The 17,759-nt window shown below is 40.7% G+C and overlaps 1 protein-coding gene and 1 non-coding gene across 7 annotated transcripts in view; one reads left to right on the top strand and one right to left on the bottom strand.

Moving 5' to 3' along the window:
* Window positions 1-797: 797 nt before the first annotated feature.
* Window positions 798-903, bottom strand: LOC123581781. Its single transcript, XR_006704010.1, has one exon. It is a non-coding gene; the product is annotated as a small nucleolar RNA SNORA1 (small nucleolar RNA).
* A 4,953-nt stretch (window positions 904-5,856) lies between these two features.
* Window positions 5,857-17,759, top strand: part of EML6 (EMAP like 6) — a 275,933-nt gene continuing 264,030 nt past the window's right edge. For 5 of the 6 annotated variants that reach the window (XM_045446062.1, XM_045446064.1, XM_045446063.1 and 2 more), the window contains exons 1-2: window positions 5,858-6,087; window positions 6,879-7,607. In XM_045446062.1, the coding sequence (XP_045302018.1) occupies window positions 7,411-7,607 (197 nt within the window). In that variant the 5' untranslated portion in view covers window positions 5,858-6,087; window positions 6,879-7,410. Of the gene's footprint in view, window positions 6,088-6,878; window positions 7,608-17,759 lie in introns of all 6 variants that reach the window. The other variant, XM_045446068.1, reaches the window with a different exon arrangement.

The raw sequence follows: 17,759 nt of genomic DNA on the forward strand, positions 1-17,759 counted from the left end.
GAGCCAAGATCAAGAGTGAGATGCTCAACCAACTGAGCCACTCAGGTGCCCTTAATACTCCTGATTTTAAATGTACACATTGCCCCCAAGAATACAGTGTTTAAGCATAGCCTCCCTTGCAGCTAGATGCTAAGTAAGTTCTGGCCAATGAGATATAAGCAGAAGTGTTGTATGAAAATTACAGAAAATATCCTCAGAGAGGATATGCCCATCTTCTGCTCTTCTTCCTGCTAGCTGTTATGCAAATGTAAACACTGAAGTTTGATTTGTCATCTTCAACCATGAGGTGGAAGATCTGTACTGAATGTAGTATAACAACAAGATAAAAGGATTCTGAGCAGCCGACCATTTCCTTAAGCTGCTATACCTCCAGACTTTTTATGAGAGAAACTTTTTATTTTTGTTATTTTTAAAGTCAATTTTTAAGGAATTTCACATGTGATTCCTTCTACTGCCAATCACTTTGGTTCCTCCGAAGTCAGAATCATAATCTTCAAAACAGCCCCTTTAAAAAGAACTTTTGTTCAATCCGCAGTTGTCACTGTCAGTCAGTCCACAATTGTTTCTTTTGGGCTTCTTTTGATCTCCACTTGAAAATGGACATACTTCAAAAATTCCCCCCTGTAATCTTTGGAATCCAATTTCTTCAAGCAAATTACTTTAGGGCCCTAGAAGTCAAACTGTAGGAAGCACATTGATTGCTCTTTTGGCAAATGACCTAAAATATAAGTATTCTTTAATTGTTTTTAATGTTGAAAAGTCTTGTTACTTCCACTCTACCCCATGGGCCTAGCAGAAAATGTTACAGGTCTCATTGTCACCACTGCAATAAACTTGCTGTGATGGAAGAAGCATAACTTGTATTTCAATGTAGCCACAAAATCTCTACCTTTTCAAATGGCTTATTTGGGGTCCTTAGTCATTTGCCATTAAAATTCATTATAATTGTCACAAGTGCTAAATAATGCCATTAGGTTCTTTAATGATAAGAATGTCTGTTGCCTTTACACTTACACAATTTAGCTGTGTATAATTCTGATGTTATACTTTGCTTCTCTATCAGTATATATAGATACTATTTCATTTTTTCTGGCATTGGAGGTTGCAGGGCAGATAGCTGACGCCAGCCTAATTTCTTTCCGTACCCATCCTCCATTTTTGTTTCTGGCTAGATCAAAAAACATTCTTTTCCAATTTTCTATTAAAAAAAATTCAAACATGCAGAAAAAGTTAAAAAATAGCTAGATTTAGCAATTGCTAATATTTGCCTTATTTGCTTTATTTCTCCTTATGCATATGTGCATGTGTGTATTTGTATGTATACAGATAACACTTCTTTCTGAATCTTTTGAAAGTATGTTGCCGACATAACATTTTACTCCTAAATACTTCAGGATATATTTCCAAAGAATAAGATTTTCTAAAAAATAATGAATTCCCTAATATCCTCTAGTGTCCACTTTGTGTTCAGATGTCCCCTATTATTCCTTCTACCCACACTATCTTTTGTAGCCTTAAAAAATACCAAAAGGACCCAAGATCTAATCACATTGTATTTAGTTTTTGTGTCTCTTTAGTCTCTTTTAAACAAGAATAATTCCACACTTTGTTCTGTATTTTTTGTTGTTTCATACATTTATTTTTTTTGATGAGGCCAGACCAGTTGTGTTGTATCCTCTCCTATCTTCTGGCTTTACCTGATTGTTTCCTTGTGGTTTCAATTAACTTGTTTGTTCACCTATCCCATATTTTCTGTAAACTGAGTTAGGTGTTAAGACATGATTAGACTTGGGTTCGATATTATTTGGCCAAAAATATTTTATGCAGTATTTCATATTGCATCATATCAAGAGGTAGAAGATGCAGTTTGTTCTGGTATTGGTGATACTAAACTGTTTTTTGTGTGTATGAAAAATAACCATATTTTCCAAAACAAAACAAAAACTTAGTGAGAAAAGTGACCCTGTTTTACAGTTTTGCAAATCTCTGAATATCTGGTTTAACAGAAGATGGAAGGAAACTTACATCTGCCTTGGCAGTCAGTCCACTGAAATATCACATATCATGCAGTCTCTGGAAAACATCACTACACTCTCCTGCAAGAATGAGATTTCAAAGACCAAATAGTGCCTTAATATTAGTATGGAAATAGTTTTGACCTTGCGGACCCCTTAAAAGCCCCTCAAGTACTCTCAGGGGTTCCTGGACCACACTTTGAGAACCTCTGCCTTACATTCAGCAGACTGACAAAAAATTTTTTTATACTAAACTGTTTTTTTTTTTAAGATTTTATTTTTAATTAATCTTTACACCCAATATTGGGCTCAAACCCACAACCCTGAGATTAAGAGTTGTATGCTCCACTGACTGAGCCAGCCAGGCACCCCACTGATACTATAATTTGTTTGAGATTTTGACCTCCAGATCTTTCCATTTAAATATACATAATCTGTGAGAGTGATTCTTTAGCATTACTCTTTCATCTAATCATTTTAGTATACATTTACGACCTTTGTCTGCATCAATTACATCATTGAATAATTTTCTAAATCTACCATTTTTCTTACATTTAGTAGCTGGTATCCTTAGGTAAATAGCTTTCCTTTATCAACTGAGGATAAACCTCAGTTCCCCCCAAAACACACAATAAATGCTTAAACGTTTCCCTTTAATTACTAATTGGCAGAGATGGTGCAATAGTTCTCTCTAAAGTTCATGAATGATTTTGAAGTAGTATTCTTGAAGTTAAATAATTTTGCCTCCATGGAGACTTTATCATCTTTTTTTTTCCTGGTATACACTGTATGCCTTTAATGTGCAGATTCAGTTAATATATTACTTTATTTCTGAATACTTTTTCTGTTCCATTTGTTGACTTTTCTAATTTAGGAATACCAATGATCTATATGCTGGATTAGCTTTGCTCTCTTAAGCATCATCTATTTCATTTTTTTAATGTTAATTTATTTTTGAGAGAAAGAGAGACAATAGCGAGTAGGGGAGGGGTAGAGATAGAGAGGGAGACAGTGAATCCCAACCAGGCTCCACACTGTCAGCACAGAGCCTGATGTGAGGCTTGAACCCACAAACCATATCATGACCTGAGCTGAAATCAGGAGTCAGACATTTAACCGACTGACCCACCCAGGTGCCCCTCATTTCTCTTGAATCTCCTTTTTCTCTCTGCATTTCTTGTGATAATTTCCAGTGTTTTTTCCATACTGGTAATTTGATTTCCTTTTTTGTTGTTGTTGTTCTGTTGTTTCAAAGCTATTCACTAGATCTGAAACTGTGTTTATATTTATTTTTTTAGCTTGGCTTTTATTTTTAGTATCCATCTTTAAGCTCTTGGTATTTTGTTATTGTGTTACTTTTATTATTTAAAATAAATTAAAGTTTATTTATTTCCTTTGAGAGAGAGAGAGAGCGAGAGAGCACATGAGTGGGAGGGGCAGTGAAAGAGGGCAAGAGAAATCCCAAACAGTCTCTGTGTTGTTAGCATGGAGCCCAACTCAGGAATATCTCAGTAACCAGGAAATCATGACCTGATCTGAAATCAAGAGTTGGATGCTTAATGGACTGAGCCACCCAGGCACCTCAAGCTCTTGATATTTTGAGTTCATACTATAACTAAATCCTTCTTTGGTAGACAATCTGCTTTTTTGACATAAATTTTCTTCCAGATGGGGTTCTATATAATGTAATTTTCAGGATCTTGGTTTGCATTGGTTATGCCCTGTTTTGTTGCTTGTTTGATGGGACAGCTCTTTCCAGAATCATTTATTCTGATATGCTGTGCATGAATTTTTGACATACTTCCTACTTTATCTAGGAATAAGTTGGTCTTCTTAGAGTCATAGTTTGGTGGCTGGGCATTGTTTTGTCTACTTTTCTATAGTCTAATATTGGAAAAGGATGGAGTAGGGACAAGGGTGAGATCTATTGGGATTCAGTATAGCCTCTGCTAGGGGACAGGCCTTTGCTCTTTCTTGAGAGCCTATGAAACATCCTATTCCACAGCCCTTTCCATGCAGCCAATTATGTATCTTAGTTCCATGTATTTTGGCTTATTCTCCTGGCTCTGCAGTCCCCTGATAACGGGCAGGTCCTGATGAAACTTTTTATTCCTATTGAAGACTACTGTTTTTATTGTTTTTCTCCTTGTCAAGGAAAAAAAAAAATCAACGGCTCTCCATTATTTTAAGGATATAGTGGAAACCTTTAGGTTCAGCTCCATCCACAATCTAACCTTTCAGGTTTATGTCCCCTTTTCATCTTACGTGAATTCTCTCTCACACGGATTCTATTCACTGTTTCTAAATCTACGTTTTCCTACATCTGTCTTTTTATTCCATAGACCCATGTAGAGTGTTGTTTATCTGGATCGATCTCAATTCTACCTGTACTTCCTATTTCCTCCATGAAGTCTTTCCTGACTTGTTATAACTGGAAAAGCTCTTCATCTTTTGAATTCCTGTATAGAATCTATTGTCTCTACATAATTCATTGGCAGTGTTTTATGGTAAGTCATTACTGGTCATTTATATTTTTGCTTATGTCTCAAATCTTCTTCAGGAATTTTGTTTTTGTTCTTGGTAGTCCCCTTATCTGCACAATGCCACCTCACATATTTGTAGATTCCTGTTCCCTTAAAAATAACATTGAAACCAATTCACATCTTCATTGTTGCAGGCATCAACTGCTCTTCCAAACTCTGGCACTTCTAATCTTCTGGAGGCTTTCCTACCGCTCAGAGGGCTGTATTAAAACTTGAGGTAGTTGGGGGCGCCTGGGTGGCTCAGTCGGTTAAGCGGCCTACTTCGGCTCAGGTCATGATCTCACAGTCCGTGAGTTCGAGCCCCGCATCGGGCTCTGTGCTGACAGCTCGGAGCCTGGAGCCTGTTTCAGATTCTGTGTCTCCCTCTCTCTGACCCTCCCCCGTTCATCTCTGTCTCTCTCTGTCTCAAAAAATAAATAAACGTTAAAAAAAAAAATTAAAAAAAAACACACACAAAAAACTTGAGGTAGTTGAAGAACTAGTTAAGTGGTTGCAGGAGAGCTCAGAGAGGAAAATAAACGATATGCTCCCAATATCCCTTCCATCATCCTTTGAGTCTTTAGTCACTGGAATTTTGAAATCTCTTTCCACAGGTCTGCTGTGGTCCCAATACGAAAATGGGCTACTCTGGAATTCATAGTTCACTTTGGGCAGTGGCATTCACAGACATCCGTGTTTGAAGGCCAAGGCTGGTTCTCACCTTCCCATTTTCTAAATCTGGTTGTCCTTCAATTCCCCAATCCCGTCGTAATTTAGGAGGTAGCTCACGGAAGGCTCTGGTTAAGGCAGAATGAGCCCACATCCCCCAGCATTTTTCTTAAATGTGGCAGCACCGCACTTTAACAGATTAGAACCCATCTGAACAAAAAGGAAAACTGAAGTAGGAAACAAACTTGGGCTTCAGTCGGCTAGCTAGAGTAACCCTCAGGCACTGGTGCAGAAGAAATTCTCGAGGTGGGCCATAGAGATTATCTCTACTCCAACTCCACTGCTCTTCTCCATAGATACACACGCACGCACGCCACCGCCTCAGTCACTTAGGGATCGCAAGGCGGTTGACAAGCGTTCGCCCTTGATGCGCCTTCCTCTGCTCAGCGGGAGAACAGGAGGCACCACCGACGCCGGTAATGGCCTCTGCACGGCCCCCTCTGGGCGTGCGGAATCCTGGGACTTGTGGTCCAGCTCCGAGGGCTCCCTAACCGAGTCGGCATTGAAAGGACTACGATTCCCAGAATGCATCGAGGAAGGGAGAAACCTGGGCGGGGAGAGAGAGGGGCGGCCCCAGGCTCTGGGGCGTCGCGGTTTCCAAGCGCCGTGATCTCGCCTAGTAACCGGCCGCCGCGGTTCCCGAAAGCTGCGCTGTGGCCCCGCCCCCGGAGCGCCCGCTGGAGGAAGAACCCGTCTCCTGCTGCGCCCCAGTGACGAAGCCCATCCTTGGGTGCGGGAGGTGGGGAAGGGAGGGCAGGCAGAGGATTTCGCTCGCCCGTGCGAGATCCGGGACGTGCTGGCGGCGCCCGCTCCGAGCAGAGGTTAGAGGCGGAGAGAGCGAGGATGCTCTGCAGACTAGGCTGGATCCGGTGTGGGAGGAGTGCAGGACGTTGACAGGGAGGCAGTGCGCGCGGGTCGGGCTGTCCCTGGGGGCTGGCATTCCCTCGGACCTGCGGCAGCCGAAGCTAGGGTAGTGTGGGCGCACGTTGTTGGGGGGTGAGGGGCGCGGAGTGCGTCCCGGCCCCCACCCCACGCCTGGCTAGAGGCTGACCTTTGAGCCCACGGGTACCCGTAGCTCGTTCAGACCTTCGTGAAGCAGGGCACTCGATTTTTGCCACTTGTTAATTATTTAATTTCTTCGGGACCAGGAGCGTTAGTAGGTAGCGCTTTCCTGCCTCCAACTGCACTAGTGTCTCGTTTCCTCCAATTCAGAAAAATCTTTCATGACGCTTGCACTTGGAGTTGCTGATTAGTGAGAACTGCTAAGTTCTTCATGATTTTTTTCGGTCAAGAGAGGTTTCACGGAGGATGTGATTTTAAAATACTTACATGACAACTAATTGAAGCATCTAAAAAAAATGACCGTTGCATATTCACCCTAGCTTAATGGGGAAACAGCAAGTATTCTCTTCAATCATATCAGCAACCAGAAGCATTTTGGGCATATTTTATATCATTAAGGAAATGGATCTGGAGGGAGAAGGAGAATAGTTGACAATTAAAAAAACAAAAAACCAAAAACCTTGGTTTAGTCTGGGGATCATTTTCTTGGACTGGTGACTTATACAAAAAATCTGTTTCTTTCTTCCTTTCTCCTGCATCCTGGGTATAGACTGTCAGTTTCGGATCCAAGGATGGTGATGGCAAAGCTTACCCGGGTTCTCTGTCAAATCAAAGCTGTCACAGAATAAATCCCGTTGCCTGCTGCGAAGCCCCCACGCACTGCAAACTTCAGTGAGCGAACTGGGTAATCAGTGTTTGGATATGCAGATTCCTGATTTAAAAGGCGGGGTGACCCCCCCAAGAACCTCTCCTGGGGGACGAAGCCCGCAGGTGCAGTGAGGCGTGTGCGTGCGGGTGTTGGCGCCCGCGAAGACGCCTTGCCCGGGGAGAGGGAGCCGGGGCGCCCGGCGGGGTCTGGCGGCCGCGCACTGGCGGCTCATCTCCGGCGGCGGCGGCGGATGATGGTGGCGGCCGGCGCACTGGGCTGTGTCTGTGCGTCGCCGCGGAAATCAGCGCCCAGCGCTGCACACTGAGCCCTTGCAGGTCCTCCGCAGCCCGAGTCTTGGCGAGGACAGACCCGGAGCGCAGGGGCCGCGGACCCGCGCGCGGGGGGGCCGGGGGACGAGTGGGGTCGGCTTATCATGGCGGATCGGACAGCTCCCAGCTGCCAGCTCCGGCTGGAGTGGGTGTACGGGTACCGGGGTCACCAGTGCCGCAACAACCTGTACTACACGGCCGGCAAGGAGGTGGTCTACTTTGTAGCTGGGGTCGGGGTGGTTTACAACACCCGAGAGCACAGCCAAAAATTCTTCTTGGGACACAACGACGACATTATCAGGTAAGGAGGTGGCCCGAGGTGGTGGGGAGGGGTTGGTATGGAGATTGGAAGCGTGGGGAGAAGGATGACCAACCTGGCTTTGCTGGGGTCAGATCTAGGAGCCCTGTGGAGTAAAGGATTCTCTCTGGAACTGCATGGAATTACATGGCTAGGGCACACACAGGGTGGAGGGTGAAGGTGGGGAGGGAGAGATTTCTTTCCTCTTTATTCCTCTGGAAGTCTTTTAAATCTCTAAGGAGTTGAGTGTCCTGATGTTTTTTTTTTGGTGTTCATTCCTGCTACAAGTGGAAGGATCCTGAGTAACCATCAAACACTTCTTCCTGCCCTAACTAGGTAAATGTAGGACCAATAATCTGAACTGTGGGTGTCATCTTTGGCAGGCTCCTCAGTAGGTTCCTCAACAAGTAAGAGGATTTTAAAAAATCTAGAAGAAATTTTTGCTACAGGTAATTTGGAATCTTCATCCCAGATGCTTTGAAACTGGAAAATTTCTGCACTGGGTGGGGAGTTTGTTCTCTAATATTTCACTTGGCAGTGTTTTAATGCAAAAAAAAAAAAAAGCATATTTATACACTAAATGGATGCTTCCACAACATCACTGAGGTTATGAAAGGCTGGCAGCTGCAGGACCACAAAATCCTACCAGTTAGTCCCCAGAATGACCAACATCTGCCGGTGAATGGCCAAGACTGATTAGAAAAACATGACTGGATAAATAGCCTTTTTAAGGGGCCCTCCCCATCAAATTTTAGAGGGGCATATTTTGATTCTTGGCCCTGTCCTCTCATCTCTGGACCAGACGCATTTTCCTCCAGCTCTTGTCAGCTGCTTGTATGACCAAACAAGGTGTGGTCCAGATGCTGTTCACAGGGAATCCCATGCAGCCTTGGGCAGTCAAGGAAGATTTCCATATGGGAGCCTCACCCACAGGGCTATTGACTTGCTGAGGGCAGACTACAACTGACAGCGACCATATTTGTCCCTTCCAAACTTGTGTGTTCACTGATGTAGAACTTCTATCACATTTTCAGAATATTACAACTGTGCTCTAAGTTTGCCTTGCAGAGTGAAATAAATGGTTATGTGGTATAATGTAATGGTTTTGATTTCTCCTTGGGGAGAATGGTTCAAACATCTCACTGCCTCCCCCAATGTTCTGCTTATTCTAGAGCCTTTTTTTTTTTTCTGAGCCCTAAAGTTGAAAAATTGTTACAAAATGTAAAAACTTAATATTTACAAATACAGTAAGGTATATATTTTAAGAAAATCTTTTGACTTTTAGAGCTCTATTCTTCCCAAGATTGGGTGTTACTGACATGTAAAACTTTCTTCGTGTCACATGTGAGAAAATCGCTTTCTTCTTTGCTCCTTAATACAATAATGGTTGTGATTGGGGCATCTCTCCTAGATCTGTCCTCTGATTGCCAGGCTGATGATTAAAGTCACAGGTGCAAATGATTAAAAGTGACTGGTGAAAAGGTTAGATGTTTAAAAATTTAAACCGATTATGTTTTCTCTCTGTCTTTCTTAATGCGGTGCTTTCCATTACACCATTGAAAGAAGATGTAGCCCTTTGGGGGAAGGGAGAGAGTGGCAATTAAACAGAAAATTCCCTGGGGTTAAATGATATTATTGTGACAGTTCACTGAACTACTTTGAGGATTGGAACTCTTCATCTTAATTTTTTTCTCTGATAGGAAAAAAAAATGAAATGCACTGTTGAAGCTGAAGGTGGGAAAAGGGTGGAGTTGCAGTAAACCTCTGTTCTGACAGACAGCTGGACTAGAGGGGTTGCGATGATATATGGCTTAATTAAACATTCAGATTTGAAGAAAAGGTGAAGGAAGTTGTTTATATGACTGGGTTTGCAGGAAGCCTCAAGTGATGCAAAGAAAAAAAAAAACGATTTAGCTTCTGTCTATTATGAAGGCAGTTGTATCTTTACACTGAATAGTGGCGTAGTAGTAAGCCTGCCTTCAGAGACTGGATTTTACTGCTAAATGTTTCATGATATTTGGGTCTGAATATGCACAGGTGAGCAGAATTCTTTAATATCCACGTATGTGTTTGCACATAGAAATAAAATTAAGTCCAACAGATTAAAAAACACAAACCACAGATCATTATGTAATTAAGAGCTGTAAAATAAGACTGTTTATGCTGTTACTTTGCTTTATCATAAATATATATATATGATGTATAGACATATATATGTATGATATATAGACATATATATAGACATATATATGTATATACATGTGTCTATACATACATCTTTTTTTTGGTGAATGCAGTACACAAACCATGTTTGTTTTTATCCTTAGTAAGTGAGACTCTAAGGTGCCATTTCTTTCATAATTTTATTCTCAGAAACACATTTGATATTTCAAATTAATATTGTAAATTGTTGGGAATATTCATGTATTAACTTGTGGATTTGGACAGGAAAATTATACTCTTTTATCTTTATGAATTTTAACTCTGCGTGTTCCTGTTCTACTACTGATTTCCCACTGAACATATTGCAGTTAGCTATTGAATGAGGAGCGCTATAGCTAAGGTTTTAGTGCAAAAGTGTTTTGGGTTTTTGGAAAAATTACATGAATGTCCAAGCTCCTAACTCTTAATTCCGAAAAATGACATAATGTTAAGTAATTGTCTATTTAGCTTTTGCCTTAGCTTGAAAGATATATTCATAATGCATGTATTTCCTACTGCTTTATTATGCAACTTTCTCTAGAATATTAACTAGAAAGCAGCCCAACAAATATTGATACCACATTCCATTTTATAAAAATGTGTGACCTCTGAGCTCACGATGAACTTTAATAATAATGTAGGATTTGGCAGAGCTCATTAGAGCTTAAGCGTATGTGTCCTCCTGTTTTGACAGACTATGTGTTTAGGTCAGATTTTTTAAAGGGTTGATATGTGAAGCATAATGTGATTTATTGGATGTGGAGGCTTAGTTTTATTCTTTTGAATGATTACCCTTCAATACAGATAACAGATTATAGGATGATGCCATATTTTAGCCCTGATAACATTGTGACAGGACAGGTAAATACTAAACGCAGTGTTCGCTCTCAGGCTAACAACAGGGCTCAAATCAGGCTTACAGGCAAGGCTGGTAATAGAAACTGGAATAATTACTAACTTGGTTTCTACTTCAGGGAGCAGATCATGACACAGAAATGGAGTAAATGAAAGAAAAGGTCATGAACACATTTGCTCTCTGTCACCTCCCTTCCATTTTCAGTGACTCCATTTAAGACATTTGTCTCCTTACTCTGGATTGGTATATTGTTTCAGACTAGTTCCCTCTGTTTTTCTTTTTCTTTTCTTCCCCCACTCTCTTTTGCAAGGGAGGTTTTTCTGCAGTACTCTTTTAGAGGGAAGTGTATTGACTTTGACTTTGCTCACACTCACTTATGAACCCCACCATGCTGGAGTCATCCCAGTGAGGGGCTTGACCACTCAGGGCTTTGTTTATTTGTGAAATGGAGGTAATAATACCTAAATTGCAATTTGTAACTTTTGGAAGTAATGTATGCAAATGGTTTAGCCTGGGACCCGGCCCTTAGTTGGTATTCCATAAATGCTCTTGGTAGTGGTGGTGGTGGTAGTATTTGATCAAAAGCACACACTTAAACCACAAACAAAACAGATTCTTCATTGTCCACAGGCTGAAGCTCAAACTCCGTAGCTTTCCATTCCCTGTGGCTCTAACCCACCTTTCTACCCTTATTTTCTCTTTTTAAATTACATATTGTTTGCTTCCCACTTGCCATTTAATAAGATTACTTTGTCCCTTCCTGCCTCACAATGGAATGATTTATCTTCCCGTCAACCCTTCTTCCCAACAATGGCACAGTGATGGGTTGTCAGACGGGCATGATTTTAAACTTCGATCTGCCACCGGTTGGGTGACTTGGGGAAATGACTAAACCTGTGTGAGCTTCAGCCATTATCCGTAAAACAGCTTCTCATCTATAAATTGGAGATTTAAAGGTATCTACCTTGTAGCTTGTGGCGATTACATACAAGGTGCCCCACTGTGTTTGGCAAACAGTAAGTGCCCGCTGCAGGGGGCCTGTAGTCCTGCATGGCCCCATCTGCTTTGGTTTTACCACTCCCAGGAGACCTTCTACCATCCCTAGATGAAGGGGTGCCTTGCATTCCTAAAGTTTTGCATCTTTCGTGACCAGTACTGCTCACTTAATATGTATCATTTAGTACCATTCTTTCCTTCTGAATATTTTCATTGATAAGTGTATATAAGATCTTTGAGGATGAGAATCAATTTAATAACCAGAGCCAACATTTTTTGAGTGCAGACTCAGCACTAAATGTGTGTACAGATTTACCTTAACCATCTTCTCAACAACTTCCTGACATCAATACTGTTGTTAGCCCCAGTGTACTGATGAGGAAACCAGGGCACAGAGATGTTGAGGATCTTGCCCATGGTCACTATTTAGCAGGCTATCAAATGGGAATTGGAACCCAAATCTGATTCCAAAATTGCTTCACTGTTTTACAAACTCTTTATTTTTCTCAGTTGCTGTGGTCACTACCACTGTGCCTTGTTTCTAACGAGTACTTAGGGAGCTTTTTGCTTCTTGTAACTCTGTTTATCAGTCTGGTGCTTTATTCAGGAGCATTTGAAGCAGATTGCTACAACTCAGTCTAGAAATGGAACCATGTTCAAGTTCACCTCAGGAACATTACCAACTTCGAGACAATGACCTGAAACAATGATCTACTGGAGGTATTCTTTAGAAATTAAATTAAGTCTCAATTGTGATGTGGCTGAAATAATTGGTGCTGCAAACACAGTTGAACTTGCTGAATTTAAAAAGAGGGTTCTAACAGCTATGGCTGGGTCTAGAGTGTTGAGTAAACAGGTTCGCATGAAGGCCTGGAGATGTGATTTCATATTCATTGACCAGTTTGAATAAGGGAAGCACGGGGGTAACTATAAAGGATCAAGCCCATATTGAGTTGAGTGCCTGTTTTGCATCAGAATATATATATATTCTGATATGTATATATCATCTTGCATTTCCCTCTCCCCCAATTCTGAGATATAGTCTTCTCGTTTCACTCTGAGAGGGAATGGCTCTGAGAGGGAAGAGGCTCTGAGAAGGAAAAAGATTTAAGCAAAGTTATCTCGGTAGTACTATCAACTGTTTGTTGGATCCTGTTCATTTGCAAGAGCATGAAGTGAAAGGTTCTGATGGAAGTTTATGATCTGTTCACAAATGATCTTATTATTGTTATTCTTATTAATAAGCTATAGTATATTTGGTGATTTTTATTAATATTTATTCTCTAAATTGGGTACATTTTACTTGTTTATTCATCAAAAACTCATTTAATTTCTAGAAGGTACTAGATGCAGGGAGTGCAGCAGTGAACAAGACCACATTCTTGCCTCTGTTCTGGTGGGGGAGGCCAACAGTGAAAGAACAAGACATGGCGAATAGAGATTGTAACAAGTGCTGAGAAGGGAATGATCATAGAGAGGGGCTGGGTTGGTGGGTGCTGCTTGTCATAGAATTCCAGAGCTGGAATTCTGTGCTCTCTAGGGAGATGGCATTGGAGCGGAGACCTGAAGGATGAGATGGGGCAGACAAGTGAAGATGGCATGGCAGAGGGGAGGTTACATGCAAAAGCACCAGGGTGGGGAGCAACTTGGTGTACCCAGAATTCTGGTGTAGATACCCAGAGAAGGATCAAGGTCGTTGTAATTCTCATCCAGGTCATTAATGCCTCAGGGGTCTTGGTACCATATGTCCTAGATTTCCCTGGACAGTCACAAATATTCCATTCAATTATTGTGATAGATATCTTTGTTCTTATCATATCATGGGTGTCTATTTTTAATTCAGAATATATGACTATGTTTTTATTTAGAAAATATGGTTACTCCATAAAGGGTCATTGTTTGAAAAACGTAATAGCAGAATGTACTCTCTTACAAAGAATGATATTGGTCCCACAGGCAATGGCCAATTGGGATGTGGATTATACTGTGGTAATTGAAAAACTGTCCCATGACAGCATCTCTAAGCAGAGTTGTCCTAGGGCCTCTCCTACCCACCAGGATTTGGATCTGAACACTCTTGCAATGTAGGTGACACTTTTGCCACCGAAAGAAGGAAGCTGCTGGGAAAGCTGACTTGCTGGCTTTGCTTCTGGGACTTCCTCTTCCTGAAGCCATATGGAAAACCATCCGTAAGCCACCAGACTCTGTACAACTTCAGCAGTCAGCCTCCTCTTGTAGGTTGAACGCAAGTTTGTCATATGTGGATTGGTCTTAAGTGTAATTAAAATGTTTGAGAGCAAACATTTCTTCTCAAATATACTTGTTCATAGGAGTCACCTGAGCACTTGCTAAAATCTAGATTCTGAGTCAGTGAATCTTGTATGAGGGCTGACAGTCTGCATTTCCAACCAGCTCCCAAGTGATGCCCATTGTTTCTGGTCCACAGGCCACAGCAAGATTTTAGGGACCTCACTGGTGTGTTTCAGAACTCAGTTGACCAGTGTTTTTTTCAACCCACATGATATTTTCAGCTGGTGAAATAGACTTTTAAAAATAGTTTATTTATTTATTTTGAGAAAGGGGAGAGAGAGCACTCACACGTATACAGGGGAGAGGCAGAGAGAGAGAGAGAGAGAGAGAGAGAGAATCTCAAGCAGGCTTCTCACTGTGAGCGCAGAGCCCAACACGGGGCTTGAACCCATGAACAGTGAGATCATGACCTGAGCTGAAATCAAGAGTTGGACATTTAACCAATTTAGCCACCCAGGTAGCCCATGAAATAAACTTTTAATAATATATGTAATCTATACATTTATTAAATTCTTAAATTAAGAGCATTGATGTTTTCATTAAGGTGATTCCTAGCCCCGTGTTGTAAATTCTCCAGAAAGAGCCAAGCAGGCACTTGTTGGCTCAAGTTAAGGAAAGGGTGAGCTTGTCCCTGCAGGCAGTGGAAGAGTGTGTCCACTGCCTTCGTGTAGACATACGTTTTTCTAGTCTCTTGAGTATATACCTAGGAGTGGACTTGCTGAATCATACAGTAACTGTGTGTTTAACTTATTGAAGTCCTGCCAGATTGTTTTCCAAAGCGATGTGTAATCCCACCAGCAATGTCTGAGAGTGCCAGCTCTTCTGTGGCCTTGCCCACAATTATGTTCTGTCTTTTTTGATAATAGTCATCTTCCTGGGTGTGAAGTGGTATCTCTTTGTGATTTTGGTTTTCATTTCCCTAATGACTAATAGCACTGACCATCAATTCATAAATGTATTGATGATTTGTATATTTTCTTTGGAGAAAATGTCTACTCAAATCCTTTGCCCATTTTAATTGTTTTTTATTGTTGGGTTGTAAAAGTTCTTTATGTATTCTGAATATGAGTCCCTTATCTGCTATGTTATTTGCAAATATTTTCTCCCATTCAGTGAGTTGTCTTTTCACTTTCTTAATGGTGTCCTTTGAGGCACAAAGTTTTAAATTTTGATGATGTCCAATTTCTTTTTTTTTCTTTTGTCCCTTGTACTTTTGGTGTTAAACTAATAAACCATTGCCTAATTTAGGGTCATGAAGATTTAGGCCTGTGTTTTCTTCTAAGAGTTTTAGCTTTGACATTTAGACAGATGATACATTTTTAGTTAATTTTTATGTACTGTGTGAAGTAGGGGTGTCTAGCTTCATTCTTTTGCGGGTGGATATCTAGTTGTCCCAACACTATTTGTTGAAAAGCCTATTTTTTCCCCATTGAACTGCCTTGGATGGCTCTAACCTTTGAATTCCCCTGGTAGAGGGCCCATTGTTTTCATTTAGAAGATACTGAACATTTGGAGACCCAGAAACCGTGAAACAGTCATTAAAAAGATTAACCCAGAAGTAATAGAAATCTGAGGCTTTGGTTGCTATCCTGTTTGAAAAGATGGTGTTAGAAACTATAAGGATATTAAGATTTTTAAATATTTAAAGAATATAACTATATTTATACTTTGAGGAACCAGTGCAGTAGTTAGTAACTGCTGGTTTAGGGACCATTGACAGTCTATATATACACTAGCTTTGTTTACTCCCAAAGATTCTTGCTTTTTAAAAATGAATTTCCAGCCTTCATCCTTGCTGCTCAAGACAGATCTATTGAGGCAGCAGAAGGGAAAGCAGAGGGAATAGTCAGAGAATGTGAATGTGCCCCTTGACCTCTACTCCTTTTTCAGTTCATTCCTTTTTTTCCCCCAGTGGGAGGCAGGCACCTGGATGACCTCAACACAGAAATTGAAGTATTCCACAGTTACCCCCTGGTGTGTTTGTTTGTTTGTTTGTTTTTTGCCACCTCTCTTCCCATTAGCATGAAGGAGGGGAGTGGCAGGCCAGCAATACCTCCCTGAGATGAAAGAATCTTTCTCCTGACTGGCAGTACATAATACGTTGGTCAGAGAATTTTTCTAAAGCTATTGAGAATTGTTTTAAGGCATGAGGATTCTTGTTAAGTTTAGCTGCTACTCAACAATGTCATTAAAACATTTTTCTGTGTTCATTGTGAATTGATTCTATGGGTAAGATGAAAACAACATCCACAAATGACAGGATGCCTTCTAAATAAGCGATCAGTTGCAAGACTGAAACTTTTTCAAAGAAATCCAATTAAGGAGAGGATCATAAGGTGACAAGAGAATCTTTTGGAATTCAGTTAGAGGGAGTGTGGCTGACCTTTTAGGCATTGTGCGGTTATTAGGGAGCTAGTCTTTCCCTAGTTCTTTCTCTTGTAAGAATCACAGGGATTCATACCTCTGCCTCTCTCTGGATAATATATGCTTTGATTTTCTATGACTGCAGACTGTCTTCTTAACTCAGTGATCCATTTTGCGCATAGTCACCCCTCTCCAAAATTCATCTCGGCCCCTCAGCACACATGACTATCCAGCTTGGTCCTATAATACCAGTTGAATCAATTGAACTTTTGAATCTTAATTCCAAATTCCCAGGAAAGAGAATCTAATTGACTTAGCATTGGTCATCATGTCCACCCAGTCCAATCAGCTGTAGCCTAGAGGGTGGGACCATGTTTCAAAGGGCTGCCCCTTTAATAAAGTTTGTCTAAGACAACATCATACTCAATGGGGAAGAACTGAGAGTTTTTCCCCTAAGGTCAGGAACAAGACAAGGATGTCCACTCTCATCACTTTTATTCAACATAGGACTTCAGCTGGAAGTTTTAGCCAGATTACAATCTGACTAAGATTACAATCTTAGAATACAAAAAGGAATAAAAGGTATCCAAATTGATAAGGAATAAATAAAATTTTCACTACTTGCAGATGACATGACACTATATATAGAAAACCTTGAAGACTCCACTGAGGAACTATTAGAACTGATAAATTCAGTAATGTTTCAGGATCAAAATTAATACACAGAAATAGGTTGTTTCTGAAATACACTAATAACAAAGTACCATAAAGAGAAATTAAGGAAATAATTCCATTTACAAGTGCACCAAAAATAATAAAATACCTAGGAGTGAACTTACCAAACAAGTGAAAGACCTGTACTTTGAAAACTATGAAGCACTGGTGGAAGAAACAGAAGATGACAAAAACAAATGGAAAGACATTCCATGCCATTGGATTGGAAGAACAAATATTGTTAAACTGTCCCAGTAACAATACTGGTAGTATTATTAAATACTACCCAAAGCAATCTACGTATTTAATGCAGTCCCTATCAAAATACCAACAGCATCTTTCACAGAGCTAGAACAAACAATCCTAAAATTTGTATGGAACTACAAAAGACCCTGAATAGCCAAAGCAATCTTGAAAAAGAAAAAACTGGAGGTACCACAATTCCAGACTTCAAGTTATGTTACAAAGCTGTTGTAATGAAAACAGTATGGTACTGGCACAAAAATAGACACATAGATCAATGGAACAGAACAGCAAGCCCAGAAATAAACCCACAATTATATGGTCAATTAATCTTCGATAGAGGAGGCAAGAATAGGCAGTGAGGAAAGGACAGTCTCTTCAACAAATGGCGCTGGGAAAACTAGGCAGCAACATGCAAAAGAATGAAACTGGGCCACTTTATTACATCATACATGAAAGTAAACCCAAAA

This window comes from Leopardus geoffroyi, chromosome A3, assembly GCF_018350155.1.
Source record: "Leopardus geoffroyi isolate Oge1 chromosome A3, O.geoffroyi_Oge1_pat1.0, whole genome shotgun sequence".
Classification (NCBI taxonomy): Eukaryota; Metazoa; Chordata; class Mammalia; order Carnivora; family Felidae; genus Leopardus; species Leopardus geoffroyi.